Consider the following 17,474-nt stretch of genomic DNA (forward strand, 5'->3'; position numbering starts at 1 on the left):
TTTCTAGAAAACCCTGGAAAGGGTCTCCATACATCAGAATCGACTTGAAGGTCCATCATCATCACCTGCTGGAGAGCTCAGTGGTTTAAGTATCTGGCTGCAGAGCCAGAGGGTGGGAGTTCGATTCCCCCACTGGGCCTCCTTGATGATCCGTGGGGTCCCCTCCCGCTCTGCAGTTCTAAGGTATCATTACACATTTTACGTGCCATTTTACAATTTCTAAAATATTCTCTCTCTTTGGCAGATGTATAAACTTGTGTCTGATTTCTGAACAGCTATTAAACGGCTAGTTTACTATTAGAAGGAAGATTAATTATATAGCGCTACTCATGTGCATGATTTATGACAGTAACAAGAACTGAGTAGTACACAAACTAGAATTTAGCAGAAGGGCAAAGGAGAGGATAAACAAGGGAAGATCAGGTTGAGTTACTAACAGTTTCAGTGCAGGATGAGAGAATAAAGAAATGGTGAAAAACGTTTTTAAAGGGAAGCCTTTTGAGTTAAATCCATACTCTCGAAGGCATTCCACTTACCTTTAATCCGTGTCACCCCTTGTAGCTTGCCAATCTTCCCTTCAATGGTGCTGGTGCAGGAATGGCAGGTCATCCCCTCTACTTTCATCCTCAGCACAACATCGCCCATTTGGGATGTATTTGCCTCTTCCGACATTCCCAGATTTTGCTCCTGTGTTGCATTATCTGAACACAACGCTGGCACTATTTCGCTGATTTGCTTGCTGTTTATAACAGAGGGGATGAATGTTACAGCTAAAGATTTTCCATCGAAAGAGTTTTTCACATCCAAGATGCCCTTATTCTTCAAGAGGCTGGCACGGATCTCTTCACATGTTAAAGCTGCTTGAATAGGCACTGAAAGGAAAACAGTGTCTGCCAAAATGACACCGGGGTTTGCATCAGCAAGATCCGTGTCATAGCCCATGTTATCTATGGCTTCTTGCAATGCCTCTGGAGTTTGTTCTCGGGGGTTGTAAATAATGGTTGCATTCTTAGCTCTCAGGGAAACCTTGCAAGGAAACAGAAAAATACAAATCAGTCAGCTTAGCCAAACAAAAACTAAAATCCTCTTAAAGTAGCATGAATGGATCAGGCAGCTTGGTCTTATTATTGTGACACCTGGCATAGTCATTTCAACCACCTGAGAAGGAAGCACAAGGCAGTATACCTATGAAACCACAAATTAACTCGGATTTATCTGTAACACAAGAGCACTGTTAAAAGATGATCCGTAAAGGGAAAAATGCCAGATAGGACTGAAAACGTGACACAGCTTCTTACTCTCACTTACTAAAACGGTACAGAACTTTAATATTTTTCTTCCATTCGGTTTCAATCAGAGGCGAATCAGGAGGTGGAACATGTACTGCAGGATACAACCAAGCAGTGACTTCCTCTTTCCCACCCTGATCAAGTCTTGCTAGATAAGCAAATCCTGCTGTTCCTGGAAACCATGTAAATGACACGGTTCCTCCATGAAATATAGCACACACCTAATAGTCCTCCAGTTCTTCTCTTCTGAAAATATATAGCATAGGAGAGCTGACATTCGAACATGACCCTTTGATGAGAGGGACAGAATAGGGAAAGAAAAAGAAAAAAAGAAAGAAAACCAAGCAAAGCTCCTATCAATGACAAGCAGCAGAAACATTTTATCTGAACTTTGAGAGCCAGATTGTTTTGCTAACGTCATGAGCTACTCGCATACGACACAACAAACATAAGAACTCTGAATTGCCTTCAGCCAGAAGAATCACTCTCCCAGTTTTTCTAATTTCTGAAAGGGCAGAACGACGCCACTGAAAAGCCCATTACATTAACTTCTAATTTTATATTTTCCTCGGGCAAAACCCAACCTGGAAACCATGACTGTGATCCAATTACACAGCCTAATATATTTAAGTACCATAGCCTCTCTGTTCTGCCTTTGGCCTAAAGTACCACTGATTGATTTGCTCGCAATTATTTGTCAGACAATGAAAATGCAGACTCTCTGAAACCACATTAAACATGAAGTCACCCTGTCCTGAAGCCTATTGAATACTATTTCCAAAGTGGGAACCAGCCCCCATTCCCACCTCGCAAGTGGCGAGAGAAACTATGAGGGCATCCAGATTACACTTGTCGGCAGATTCCCTGCCACTTCCCATTTAGCCCACAATCTAGAACAACAACATGTAATGTTACCTACTTTAACTTCATGAACTCCTTTTAAATTAACAACGTGCTTCTCAATAGCCTCCGCACAAGAGTTGCATGTCATTCCCTCCACACAAACAACAATTGACCGGGCACCCGATGTTGGATCCATTCTGAAGGCAGCTTGGCGTTCCTGTAAGTTAGAACAGAAAAACCAAGGCACAAATGAAAAGGTCTACAAGCAGCATTTCTCCTCAGGCAAAGGACAGCCTGCAGAAGAACTCCTGGAACTCTGGGCAACTGAACCTATTTATTGGATGTTGGTGCTTTAGACAAAAAGACTAACCCAAAACTTCTCCCCACCTCCAGACTTAGCCAGCGACAGGTTAAAAAACGTTCCACTCTATGCTTTGCTAATGAGTCTCTTCACATTACCTACCAGGAAGTACATGCAGCAGTTTTATATAGGAATAATAATAATCTTAGAACTGCAGAGCTGGAAGGGATCCAACAGATCATGGGGTCCAGGCCCTGCCAGGGAGGCCTGGGGGGGGGATCAAACTCCCAACCTCTGGCTCCACAGCCAGGGACCTCAACCCCTAAGCTGTCCAGCAGTTTTCATACTCTCTCTTAAATGCTAATCTCTTCCATGACAGCTCTGGAGTAACCTCCTCACCCTTATACCGAGTTACCTCCAGTTGTAACCAAGCTCGAGTATACTAAACCACATGAGTTCAAACCATCCTCCCTTTTCTTTCAACTGGCTTCTGAACATCAAGAACCAGATTCAAACAAAGCACCTTTCTTGCTTACAAACTCTTCCAAGTGCCATATATTCTGGCACCAGCAGAAACGGACAGACCGAGGCCGGTTTTGATTTTTTTCCCCCCACACAATCCCAGACCTTCCAAAAACAATGGTACGATGCCAAAGTGAAACCAAGAACTTTTAGTTCCAGGCATCAAGAGTTGCTACTGCTACCCTCAGACACTGAAAAGCTATTTGCACAATAGCCATTTGAGGAAGTCTGTCAAGTAGGGGCTGTAGGTTACAAAAGAAGAATGCTGGACAAATGAAAGGCCTTACAAATGTCCATGTCAATTGGTTTAAAGGCTAGCATGACAGAGAAGTCTTGTTCAGGGATATTAAAGATACCATTTTACAACCAGAAGCAGAGTTAGGAGGACAACAGGAAGGAGAGAGGCTCCCCTTAGGCACACACCTCACAAAGAGTCAACATGACAAGTTAAAAAGAATAGGACTTTAAACATGTATTTTGTACAATCCCAAGATGAACTCAATTAGTTGAACATGCCATAGAAAATAAACCAGGGGAAAGAGTGAGGATCCAGGGGCATGCATGACTTTGCCCATTAAAAAAGGTGGTAGAACAGGAAGTAGAGGGAATGCTAAAACTAGGAGTGATAGAACCTTCCTGTTCCATGGGAAAGGCCACTGGTCTTCATCCCAAAACATGGCATCCATTTTTGTGCAGTTCATAGAAGATTTAATGGAGTGTCTAAATTTGGTGCCTAAAATTGGCAAGATACTGGAAAAATTGGGGAGAAGCTTGTTTCTTAACCTCCCTAGATCTTGGTAAGGAGCATTGGCAAATGCTCTTCAGGATCCAAGGTAAAGAGAAAACAGCCTTCTCTGCCCCTAAAGGACTTTTTCAATTCAAACATATGCCTTTTCCATTGCAAGGTGTGACAGCCACCTTTCAAAGACTGATGAATTACATACTGCAACCAGTACAAAAGTTTGATGCAGCATATATTAATGACATTATTATTTTTCGTTTACTTTGGGAGGAGTATCTGAGTCACCTTTGTCAGGCAGCGCCAGAAATTGCAAAAGGCAGGTCTCACAGTTGGCCCCACTAAAGGTAAGATAGCACAATCTCAAGTACAATATCTATGCTTCCAAGTAGGCAGCGGGTTAGTCAAGCCAGTAGATTATAAAGTTACAAAGGTCTCGGCGTGACCAATCCCCAAAACTAAAAAATGTGGGTACTACACTAAATGTGAGTTCATATCACATTTTGCAATTGCAACTGCATCCCTTACAGACGATACATGTAAGCGCGTCCCTAAAGCAATCAGGTGAGGATCTAAAGAATGAGATTGCCCCTTCTCCACTCCTGCCATCCCCAACCTGTCCATAGAAGTGGTAGTAGTTCCAAAAGCCCGGACACAACTTTATGTCTTTTCAAAAAAGATGGCCTAACAAAAATCTCCTCTTGATATGGAATCTGGATACGGTCAACAGCCATTTTTCCTTCTATAGGCGTTTGCATTCATAAGTTCTGGAGTGCTAAATGTTATATTTCAGATGGCATTCTGAAGAGAAAGTGTGTTTCATATAAACAGTATAAATAGTTTTAATGATAGCTGGAGAATAATTACCTTTCTAACCCATACAGAGTTTCACAGAGTTACATGTTGACAGGTCTGGCAAAGGGGAAATGTACAGCTTACTCTACATAAAACAGCAGACTCTCCATGTAAAGTCAAACTTCAGCCACACGGATTTGTGTACTGTCCAGAAGAGCTGTCAGGAAAAACAGGGAAAGTTTAGTATTTCTGCTCCCACCATCAACACCCCTGTGTAACATTTGTAATTTTTATCCAGATGGATACGGAGTGGTAGAAAGATGACAGCATCCTAGAAATGGATTCAATCAGTTAGTCAAGTTGCAATTATGTTGAACATGGCCCAGGATCTACCACCCAATAAACACTAGAACTGAGCTAGGGTACTCTATCTCTTCCTTTAAAGCATCAAACTCCATTATGAAAGATCAGATGCAGCCAGGCATCACCAAAGAAACACCAAAAGAACAAACAATAGGTGCTTGCTTGCTGGCTAGCTAGCTAAGGGAAGGCAACGACTAATTGGGGAGATAGGGATAATTCCTTCCTATGTAACCCTACTCTTTAACAGCCCACAGCAAAGTCCACAGCATACTATATACTGTACAAAAAAAAGTGGGGGAAACCCCTGCAAAAGCGGGAGAGGAAAACAGGCAGGAAGAGTGACACACCGTGTTCTTTTATGGCTGACAGCCTTCCCCAACCTGGCATCCTCTAGACATGTTCAACTGCAGCTTTCGTTATCTTCAAGAACCTGAAGCTCGACATATTTGCAGGGTGCGAGGATGGGAGAACCTCTGCCAGGAGGTGCCTTCCCCCTTGGACAGTCCCTCCCCAGCACAGCCTGCACCTGCCAGAAAGCCTGCAAGAGGTCTGGCCAAGAGGTTGATGGGGCAGAGAGGCAGCTACAGTGGTGCCTCGCATTATGACGTTAATTTGTTCCAGTGAAATCGCTGTAGAATGAAAACATCGTAATGTGAAAATAAAAAGCCCATTGAAACGCACTGAAACCCCTTCAATGTGTTCCAATGGGCTGGAAACTCACCGTCCAGCGAAGATCCTCCATAGGGCAGCCATTTTCGGTGGCTGTCTTGCGAGGAATCCAGCCCAGAAAACAGCGGGGAGGCATTTTATTTACCCGGTGGCCATTTTGAAACTGCCGATCAGCTGGAGGAAAATCATTGTTTTGTGAAGAATCGGATCCCGAAGCTGGGAACCGACCACCGCAAAGTGAAAAAACGCCATTCAGACCATCGTTTTGCAATCGCAATCACAAAAAGATCATCGTAATGTGGTTTCGTTGTAATGCGGGGCAATTGTAAAGCGAGGCACCACTGTATAAGATAGTCGCAAGGGAGTACTATCCCCACCTGCACCTTCCATTCCCACTCACACAAAGGCCTGCCTGCTGAACCTGACTGGTAGAGAACGGCTTGAGTAGTTCATCTAGAATATCAGCTCAATGAGCCTCTGAAGAGCCCTGAAGGCAACTCATTACAGTTCATCCTTGGCCTGCAGATGAGAATGTCATGTACCAAGAATGCCATATACTGTACCAAGAACGTCATTTCCTGAGGCCACCCAATGAATTCAGGGCAGGGGCACAGCAGATTTGAGGCAGAAATTTCTCAGACGGAATACAGCAGGCTCAACTCACTGTCAGTTGCAGCATTTATACTCACCCACTAAGAAAGCACAATAATCTAAGTACTAAAACATTTCATTTTTAAAAAAAGATGAAGATGGTATGTTATCTCAGGTTCATAGCGGCTTATGAAGAGGACTGGATTTCTTCAGTCCCCCCCCCCCCCCGGGAAGGAATAAGAAATTTGACTTGCTATCACTTCCAGAACCAAGAATATTTCTACAGCAAAATGTTTCTTGTTCAGCTTATCATATGTAGTTGTTTGCTAATAATGAATAAGCCATGTGCATGCCAACAGGGCACAGCAATGGAATGTTTAGTTAATCATTGTCACTTTGAGGTGTGGAAAATACATTATGATGCAAAATATGTTAGCTAGTGTTTTTATGTTTTACCATCTTGGACTTTCTCTATCTCTATGTTGTCGATATTGTTGTTTTAATTTTTGTTATATACTCGGATTGCAAGCCGCCCAGAGTAGATTTGTTGAATCTAGATGGGCGGAGTAAAAGCCAGAGAAATAAAACAAAAATAGTGTTCCCTATGATACTAATGCAGTAAAATCAGAGCCAGGGGAAATTTAAAAACACCTGCTCCCATCAAGGTTCTGCTTGTCTAATAAAATACAGTTTCAACTAATCAATATATCCATCAAGCTAACTTGAAACTGAAGCCATGATAATAATGCCAATCACATACCATCCAATCCATTCTGACATCTGGTGACCCTTTTCCATTCCCCTTTTCTGGGGGCATCCTGAGACTGCTCTTTCAAAAAATACAGGAATCTGTACAATGAGGGTGCAAAATGGGCACAGAGATCTACCAATCATTTTGTCCTCAGCCAGATAAGTTTGCCCCACCTCACCACACAAAGAGTGCCACTTTCTCTGTCAGATCACAAGCTCTGTCTCAGCCAGGGTGGTTCATGCAAAGGATAAGATCAGGCTGACCTTATTCTTTCATTCCTGTATATGCATTTTTATACAACCCTCCAATCAAACGCTGATGGCACTGAACTGAAAACTCTTCCCATTGTTCTTTAGTTCCATGACGCAGACTTTAAACCGCCAAAGTCGCATAAGACAGCATACAACTGAGGAACTTGAACGGACATATCTCATAACAGCCCAACCATACAAAACCATGAAATATTGCTGCAGGAAAGTGGGATGGATGGACAGACCAAAACACACATCATCCTTTGGATATCATTGGTTTGCATCTCCCATCTGCCCAAGTAAACATAACAAATGGCAAATAATGATGGACGTTTCTGCCAAACTACACTGGTGGGAGGAAATTGCAGAACCTGTGACAGGTCAAGCTTCACCCCACCTTTAGCTAAGGCAGTAACGCACGGAAGGTCTTCCTGTGGCCAGTCCAGGACCGCCGTGCCCAATGCCAAACCTTTTATTACTGCACTGCACAGGAAGGTTCGGGATGAAGTTGTCGGTCACTGGGTATTGATCTCACCGCATGCCTTTGCGGGTTCTCTCATATGTATCGAAAATGTGTAGAGGCGCCAGTCCAGGAACCACAAGGAGAGAAGACACAAGGGTGTACAAGGAACAATGCCGTATATTGATCTCTGATTAATTTTCAAACCAAATATTCCTTCCTCAGAGATAACGAAATATTTCCTTACATGGAGCTCCTTGACACCACCTTATGATGCCAAAATAACCTCAGTTCTCCCATATTCTTGCCCCCAGTTTTCACAGCTTTTCTACTCAGAGGGATGGAATTTCTTAAATGCTCAGCTAAACAGTCTTTCACAACTCACCTACTGATGGCATAATTCAAGTATTCCTGACAATAAAGATTCTACTAGAAACTTTACAAGAATAAAGTCTTCAAGCTGCATTCCGAAGCGCAGAATGCAAACTCAGAAGTAAGCATTATGTACGGGGAAAATGAGCATTTAGTTGAGGTGCTACCTGTTTCTACGGAATGTTAGCAGCTGAACATCTAACAAACCAGTCACTCTGGTTTATGATTATTATTTTCAAAGTATCTGCACTATATTTTACCTGACAAACTAATCTAGTCAACATTTTCTGTAGGTTGTTTACATACTAAGTAACAAACCGATTAGCAGATTATTCGTACATTCAAGTACTCTTTCTCAAGGTAAACATCCCACACTCTGAATAAATTGAGGACTAAACTCTGGCCTCTTTCGTGACATTCATAATATGTTCTGTTGTGCACAGACAAAGCATAAAAAGGAAAGCATATACACAAACGGCACAAGAAAAGGCATCGAAGTACCAGACACCTATCCTAAATATTTTGACCTGACACATAATCAAGACTAATATATAAACATTTACTCTTCCTGACTACTCTGTACAGAAGAAAATCCTAATCACAGAAAACAAATGTGTTTATTTACAACTGACATGCATTTGTGGTTTTGGTGTTCATCATCAGTTTTACAAAAACGCCTGACACCACATAAGAAAACATGTTCCTTGTTTATGATTCATACAAAAATCCCCAGGTGCAAGCAGGTAAAACATAAGAATACATAATCTGCAGTGAAACCAATGGCATTTAAAGTGGGTTTTTTTGTAAATGAGGAAGTTAGATGTTATTACCGCTCCCCACATTCTATCATCATCTGTGATATTTGTTTTTTAACCCACAGGCCAAAATCCTCTTAGCTATGCTGGCAGAACAGTAGTGGCTTTACTCCTGAATGTAAATTATTCCACTATAACACTAATCTATACTTGATCAAAGCAGGCTACATATATATATATCTCCAAAAAGACCTCATAATATTTTACAGATTTTCTAGGAGGTATTCAAATTTTTATAGATCTCTAGAGGAACAGAATTGCCTAAACTTCAATTAGAGGGGAAAAATGCAAGCATTGAAAATCATTTATATTTCAATCCCAATATACCTAAAGAGTTGAATACAGAGGTACATGGACTTTGTAACAACAGTCACTTGAGAAGATTGATTACATTTTTTAATGTTAGATCTGACTGGCTGTGAACCTATGCTGATTGACCAATTATTAACTAACTATAAGGAAATGTGTGAAATTAAGGAACAAAATCAATCAAAAACATAGTGTGTGGGGGGGAACCCTATCTCCCTCTCTCCCCAATTACCAGGAAGGCACTAGTTCTTCTTGAAAGGTTGCAATGAAGTAGAAAGAAAGCAGATCCCTGGGGTAGCTTCACCACCACCACAATTTGCTGTCAAGTCGATTTTGATTCATGGCAATCCCTTCCCCAGTTTCCTAAGCACATGGCATTCAAAATGCTTTAGCATTCACGTCTTCTGAGGGTGTTTTGGGTCTGTGCAGTTTGCCCAAGGCTGCATAGGGCGGCTCTTCTCTTACCAGCCACAGCAGAGAATCAAACTTCCTACGCAGTCAGGTGCTCCAGCTCACAGACCCTGAGGCATAGTGGCTCCACTGCGTAAGCCCCATGAATTGTACACAGCAAACCACAGATCCGCCAATGAATTCAAGGCAAATGTAAGTTGCAATTATATTTATATAATGATACATGGGCATATGCCATTAAAAAAAATAAAACCAAAATTTAACTGTAAGATGGTGTAGCAGTTAAAAAACATATGGCAAACTAAAGCAATTCTCGAATGAAAATGTTGGGGAAAATAAAAATGATTAAATGTGTCACTGAAAAAGCTTGCCTTGTAGATACTAAACACATTTCTATCATGAAACCCACATTTGTGACAGTATCAGTGAAAAGGCCTTTTCTCTTTTATTGTTACACCGCACATGTCCCTTAAGAATCTCACTTCCAAAAAGGCTCCAGCGGAATGTCTAAAGTATCTACAGGCTGGTACTGAAAGAAATGTTCCTTCAGATATAAGCTGCTCCATAATATACTGTACTTCTTTCACCACATACTTACAAGTAAGCCCTGTTGTTTTCAATGGTGGTTGCTGTCAGATGCGTAGTCAGACAATTCCAGCCTTAAATATTATAATAGGCTCTAAGTTTCACTTATATCCATGTACAGTACTATCACTATTTCTAAATTAACAGTGGATCTACTGAAATGTCCTATTGGAGAGGAAAACAAAAATATATGAGCTTGGGTATTTAAATGCAATAGTTGCAAAATAAAAAATGCACCTCTATAATTAACTTTAATTACATTAAGTGCCCTGCCTGCTGTGCAGGATTTGGACTCTGATATGATGCAATATTTCTTCTAATAGAAAGCAAAGGGCCTACTCCTCATGGGAGGTTACCTGAGCCTCCTTCCTATGTACTTGCAAAGAGAAGAGAAGAAACAGGAACAGAGCTCTCTTCAGCTTTCCTGACATTTTTAAAAAGTGGTACTTGTCATGGACCAAACACATGGTCCAGGTATAAACATTAAATTTGTTCAGTACTTCAGTATAAACAAATTTAACCACATTCACACATACTGTATCAACACTGATGCATTTACCAGAATTATATCTGAATTCAATTCAAAGGGAATAATTGTAAGGAGAACAGGGGAGGACCCCCACCCCAAAAAAGTAGCAACAATGGGAAAGTAGCTTGGTAACTAAATGTCAAGATTTAAAAAACAATTTTATTACTTTTTGGGAGAATACAGGACATCACCACTCACTCTTTATCATAAACGTCTTTGAAAGCAACTTCTCTTTACGAAAACAACCTGTCATGTGGAAGATGAGATTGCTGATAGAAAAGCAGAAGTTGAAAGTGCTCCCACTGCTGTGCTTTTGTGGAAGTCTCTTAAGAGTCCCCGGGATCCGTCCATACAATCATTTCAGTGATTCTCATGACACGGCAGTTTTAGCATTAACACAGTTCAGATATTCAAGAAAAGTTCAAGTGAGGGGGAAAAAAATACATCGTGTCCACGAGGACACACCTTGCTATCTGATGGGAACAAACATACCATCTGAAGCTAGAAAACCCATGATTAGCTCTACATTACAGTTGGCTCAAGAGAACCAGCTAGTTAATAAAGACTTGTGTTTCCTATTTTGTTATAGGAGTAGTAAAGAATGGACTGTGCAAGGCAAGAAGATGAGCTAAAAGATCAAGCTCCCGAGCAGAGTGGCTTTTTCTAAGGAACAAACCAATTTGGAAGGCTGGCTCAAACTTCCATAACGCAGGTTTATTACACAAATGTTTGAGTCCCACAGACCAGTTACTTCCCCATGCCCAGTCTAAAGGTCTCAGAGCTTCAGTATTGTCTGTTTCAGCCCCTGGCCAGGGGAAAAAAAATGAAGGCCAAGAGGAAGGAAGTCTCTAAAAATCAACTACAAATCACAGACAGGCTAAAACTGGGACATTTCACATGTTCAAGTACAAAAGTGCCCTTTGTGAAGAGATAGGGCAGTGAGCAGGAGTAATTGGAGAGCCCTTGCTTCTTAGGTGGTCTTAGGGAGACCAGCAAGTATTTCCAACTCCCAGCTGTTAATTAGCCATACAAATATTAATCACCAATCCCGAATTTAAGTTATTGCAATGAACCAGGGCTGTGCGCGCACGTGTGGGACTGAGCCATGTCGGTCTGTTGCAGCAAAGCCAAGGGGAAAATAGCTTTGGAAACAAAGGCATTTTCTTGGGCGTCAGGCTGGACCAAATGCCACACATTATCGGAGGCACATCAATGAAACACCTGCATATCAAAGATGCTCTCAACCCCAAGGTGAGAGCATCTTTGATATGCAGGTATTTCTTTCTTACCAACCCATCACAATCAGGGTGTACTTCCATCTCTCTATTTTGAGGCTGTGTTCCCTCTCTCTCTCTCTTTATGTCTGAGGAGGTGGACGTGTCCACAAAAGCTCACGTTCAAATAAATATAACAGTCTTTAAAGGGCCACCGTATTTTTTACTTTTTAAATTTTTTATTATTTTGTTTTCACTTACGAGGACGCTTGCTCAGATCAACGCAGCTGCCTCTCCTGCAACTAAACGACACGATGCACAAACGTTTGCACATTAAACTATGTGATCCATGGTATTAATTCATTTTACTAACTTTAAATGTGTGACAGCCTTTAAGGTCCGGCTTGGTTTCTCTCTCTCTTTTCTGTCCTGCTCCCTTTGGATTTTGCCTGACGGAGGAGGCATGACTCTCTGCCACAACCACCCCCCCCCCCCCAAAATAATCGCTGTGGTTGTTTTTAGGAAGGGGAGGAAGGATCGGAGGGGGGGCCCAAATCCAGGGTCCTTCCCAACACCCTGAGGGCGAGGTGGGGGTTGGGGGGGGCTGACTTCAGGGGCGTTGAGTCTTCCGGGGGAGGGGAGGTTCCGCCTTGCCTTCTCTCCTTCCTTTTTCTCCTCCCCCCCCCATCCCTCCTTGCTCCTTCCCTCCGGGGCTGGAGACCCGGCACCCCCGGGCTTCCCCTCAGAGATACCTCACGGAGGGAAGATAGTGGGGGCGGGGAAGGAGGGCGCCAGCGTACCGGCTTTTACCTCAGGCTCCAGGGTGGGTCGGTCAGTCGGTCTCTCTACGGGCCGCCTCCGTGCCCGGGCGCCGCTCCCCTCCTCCGGCCAGCCGGACGGACTGACCAGCCTCCCTCCGTTCCTCTCCCGCCACAAGCGCTGAGGGAACCGCGCGGCGGCGGCGGCGCCCTTCCCCGGCCCAGGGCTCGGCCTCCCCCTGCCCTCCGCCCCGCCCCTTTCCCAGCAACGGTTGCTACCCTTTTCTCTGCGTCACGGCGCCCTTGGCCACGCCCTCTTTCCACCAAAGAGCGGGAGCGCGCACAGGGCGCCGGCGAGCGGGGAGGAGTCACGGGGTGAGACACACGTGACGCGGAAGGGTCAGCCGGCTCCGAGACACTCCGGGCGGAAGTCCCTGTTACAGACAGGCGGAAATGCGCAGGCTCCCTGGGCCGAGAACTGGCCGGCGGGTTGATCATCACCATCATCATCTTAGCCCTGCATAGGTGGAAAGAGGGGAGCCGATGGATCCTCAAGTCCAGCCCCTGTCAAGGAGGCACCAAGGGGGAATCGAACTCCCAACGGGGTTGGTCTTGGGTCAGTTCGGATCACCATTGCAAGGAGGGGTTGAGGGGGAAATCCCCAGGCCAAGTAGGGTTGCTAAGTAAATCTCAAGGAAAGAAGGGACTCTTGCCCTGATTTCTGTAATTCCATCTATTTATAGGTATTTCTGCAAAATTAGAAACTGATTTTATCTATTTACGTGGCTCAAGCGGGTATACTGAATTTCAAAGTGAACAATTCATATATTTTAATTAATGGAGCAAAATTCAGAACACTTAAAAAAAATTGTTCTCGTTGAAACAGAATTAAGAGATCACCAGCCAAAAGCGGCTTATTGCTCCTGTGGGCAATTCGAAACAGAACAAGTCCAAACAGCAGAGAGCAAAATGAGAAAAGGCAGGCACAAGGGCTCGCGTTAGCCAACACAGAATAAGAAAACATCTCTCCGGAATGTGGAAGCCTGAGCAGGCTTGAGCCTAGGACAGCTCTAAGGTTTGTCCCAGCCTGCCTGGTCTACGTAGGGAAGGCCGACAGTGCAAGGGGCTGTCAGGAATCACGGATCTTTGGTTGCCACAGCTGCTCTTGAGATGGTTGCTGCTGCTGGAGGCACAGCTGCCATGGCTTCTTCAATCCCCAGGGCTGCCTCTGGGTCAATGTGGGGCTAGGTTGGCCCTCCAGGTGTCACAGTCTCCAGTGGGCTGCTGAGAGATCAATCCAGACACCCCGCAACCTCAACCTTGTTCTTGGGACAGCCAAAACTATACCTGGGGGCCTCAACATAAAGTAGGTATAAACTAGGGCTTCATCAGCCCTCAGGGCTCCTCCTGGGAATCTCCCTGTGCACCTTCCTCCTCGACCTCGGAAGTGTCCAGATCTCTCTCTCCCAACTCACAGGTCACGACTTTCCCCTTCCCCAGGCAGCTTGGATCTCCTGCCACAGTAGACATGGTCTAGAGCAGTGGTTCTTAACCTTTGTTACTCGCATGTTTTTGAACTGCAGCTCCCAGAAACCCCAGCCAGCACAGTTGGTGGTGAAGGCTTCTGGGAGTTGCAGTCCAAAACTCTTGAGTAACCCAAGGTGAAGAACCAGTGGTCTAGAGGGGCGGGGTAAAAATCAAATAAATAAATAAATACCTCTTCCAGGGCCAGCTTCCACGCCTGCCTCAGAATCACCAGCGTCTACCTCCCAAAGATCCAACAGGGAACAGCTGGGGGGGCAGACCACCCCCTGGGGGCACTTAGCTGACACTACAACTCCCCACAATAACCCAGCTTAGAAGACTAATTACAGGTATAGGATAGTCATCTCCCTTAATCTCTATCCCCTTAGCAAGTCTCCAGATCCTTGCACCTGCCATGTCTACCAAGATCCAATTACTGCTTTAATACCACTTCTGTTACTTGCTAAGTATAGCAGAAGCCAATTAAATCCACGACATACAATACAAAAAAAAAAAGTCCTGAGACGTTTTAAACACATTTATTGTATCATAGGTAACAGAGTGAATAGTGCCCTTCTAGGCATGGCTTAAGATACATTCTCATCACAGCCTAGGGCCAGCGTACGGCTGCTTCCAACGTTGAGAGGAGGGTTTAGGAAAGGCAGGCACCTCTATTTGTCTCTCCATTCTTTTGGTGTGATCCGGCCAACAGGGGACAAATTCAAGTCGTACCCTCCTATTGTAAAAGCCTGCAAGAAAGAGGGTGGGAAATCAGCAAACAAAAGAATGCCATGCTTTCCAGCAGCTGCAACAATAAACCAGGTGCCTTGCACTCTCGGCAGCATTCTGCCACATTCCCTCCCCCCCCGCCAGTCCTCTACCTCAGCTTGACAAATGTGCCAGTGCACAGCCCATGAAAGTACAGCCAAGGCCAAGTGGTCATTTAGACTCCTCAAAGGCTCCTGCTCCTGATTTATATTAAAAAAATGTTTTTAAATTATTCTCGCACTCCAAAAATTTCAAAGTGGCCCTTAGCAGGCAAAACCCTACAGGAGCTTCCTGGCTGCTGAGCCCAGACTGATCTGACTCTCTTTCCTTACCAGCCTTTCACTGGCTGATGAAAACCACTTTCTTTAGACATACTTTGAATACTTGGTAAACTGTCTTCCTCACATTGTTGGTGTGAGTCTGCAGCTCATTAGTAGCTCTTATTCTGATCATTTTCGTGTGCTGCCCCACTTTATTTTTTTGTATTATGAATTTATTGTGTACTGTGACAGTCCTTGAAGCTGCATATATATTTTAATGAAAACAGGACACTGAGTGTTTGTAAAGGTAGCTTTTAACAGGTACTTCTGTCCTGGAAACCCTTTAAATCCTAAATGAACTCCATTGTCCTTTAAAGGAGTGGTAAGTCATACTGGCAACCTTACTTAATTTTGAATAACCGAACAGGAAATGACAGGGAATTGACAACAGCCACCTAGAAAGCTGAAATACTTACATATGTATAAACAGCCACACAAAACAGACCGCTACTAATAAGAATCAGGTTGCCATATTTCCCATGAAAATCAGGTTCACCTCTACGACGAAAGTTTCTTGTCACAGTATGCTGAATCCCACGAGCTAAAAAACACAGCAAAACTTCAAATTAAATTTTGTTTTGCATTTGGCTCTCATGCATAACTAAGCTCCAAAAGTGTGTTGCAGGACCAAACAAGGAGCAAAACAGTACAGTATTAACATCTATGACTGAAGTATGAATAGCATTCTTAGACTAGGTTAACAAGCTTTTTCTTTCAAAAAAACCTCAGATTTACATGGAACTTATTTTGCCCAGACAGGGAAAAATGCAAAGCCCTTCATTAGGATAGTTATGAACTCCTAACTGGGCTACCCAGCTTTTTCCTTTATACTTAACCTGCAAAAGGAGAGAGATTATCTCAACGTTTCCTGGTTACATTTAACAAACAATTTCAGTTATTTCTAGATTATTTTTACTATATAGACACAGCTCATTGCAATTTTTAATCTACATTTTAAACAATTTTTATTATACTTATATGCTGCTTTTATGTGTTTGGAAACTGTCTAGAGTGGTCGCAAGACCAGATAGGCGGGATATAAATAAAATAAATAAATAAATACATACATACTGTACATACATCTGATTGAAGACCAAGAGGAAACTGCACTCTAGTCGAGGAGGGGGGAGAAGAGGCTGGAGGATTTAGGGGCTGCTCATCATGACCAAGCGATGTGGTCCTGATCCATGAATGCTAGCAGACTGCATGATGGGTTTCCCCCATAGAAATACTGCCTATTCTTGCTTGCATTTCATATTGTGTAGTGACCACAGGGCTCCCGTTTATTGCAAGGGAATTAAGGTACACCCCTGTTCCTCACCACTGGCGATGCTCACCAAGACTGATGGGAGTTGTAATATCACAACAGAGCCGAAATGAACACTTTGCCACTAAGTCCGGTCACCACCTCCTTTGCAAAGCACCACAGAGGCACTGGAGCGGCCCTATAGCCAAGACCCCAAATCTTTCCCCCCCCGCTCCCCCCCAATTGACATCTCTGACGAAAGCATGCTTTGGATCGGAAGGAGTGGTCTTAACCGACCAGATAGGTGGGATATAAATAAAATAAATAAATAAATAAATAAATTTCCTGCATCCTGGTTTCCAATACCATTGGATGGACCACTTCCTTGTGTTTCCGCTTAGCGGCTGAAATGGAGGTGTGCTTTTTTTAAATGGATGGTTGTGCTCTGTTGCCTTTAAATGTTTTTTCAGTGCTGATTTCACTGACTGCTTTTCATATAATCCTTGTTCAGTCCTTTTGTATATGCATGCTCCCTATTTAAAACTTTTAAACATGGTCTTTTAATTGTTGCAAGCGGCCTTGGGTCCTTTTAAAGAGAAAAGGCCCGGCAAAGGATTTTCAAAACAAACGTTGGCCAACGACTGCACAAGGGGAGGCGATCCTTCAGGCCAGAAATGCCTCTCTCCGAGGCCTGTGGCCTACCTCACAGGGCTGGTCTGAGGGGAACTTGCAGAAACGCGGAAGAAAAAGCCGAGGGCAAATGCCTGGAATTGTGAATTTAAAATCCCCTTCGCGAGGGCTAGGTGGCCTTTGCATGCACGGGGCCCAAGGGCGCCTTCTTGCCCACGGCAAACTCAAGGGGGCAAGAAAAAGAAAAGGAAGCGGTTAACCTTGACTCGACACGCGAAGCATACACACGCGTTCATTAACCCGCAGGAAGGCTCAACCCAGCTCCCGAAGGGGGGGGTGCGCGGCCGGCAGGACTCACTTGCGGGCCTCAAGAGGCTCCTCGCCCACGGCAACATCTCCGCTCCTCTCACAGAGAGAGA

General features: G+C 43.8%; 1 protein-coding gene across 2 annotated transcripts in view; it reads right to left on the reverse strand.

The window, feature by feature from the left end:
• The window catches only part of ATP7A (ATPase copper transporting alpha), a 36,417-nt gene extending 23,658 nt beyond the window's left edge, over window positions 1-12,759 (reverse strand). The window contains exons 1-4 of one of the 2 annotated variants that reach the window (XM_078380674.1): window positions 12,620-12,759; window positions 4,562-4,706; window positions 2,209-2,349; window positions 537-1,026 (exon numbers count right to left, since the gene is read on the reverse strand). In XM_078380674.1, coding sequence (XP_078236800.1) covers window positions 537-1,026; window positions 2,209-2,328 — 610 coding nt within the window. In that variant the 5' untranslated portion in view covers window positions 2,329-2,349; window positions 4,562-4,706; window positions 12,620-12,759. Of the gene's footprint in view, window positions 1-536; window positions 1,027-2,208; window positions 2,350-4,561; window positions 4,707-12,619 lie in introns of those variants that run through there. The other variant, XM_078380673.1, reaches the window with a different exon arrangement.
• Window positions 12,760-17,474: the final 4,715 nt, after the last annotated feature.

This window comes from Pogona vitticeps, chromosome 11 (genome assembly GCF_051106095.1).
Source record: "Pogona vitticeps strain Pit_001003342236 chromosome 11, PviZW2.1, whole genome shotgun sequence".
Lineage (NCBI taxonomy): Eukaryota > Metazoa > Chordata > Lepidosauria > Squamata > Agamidae > Pogona > Pogona vitticeps.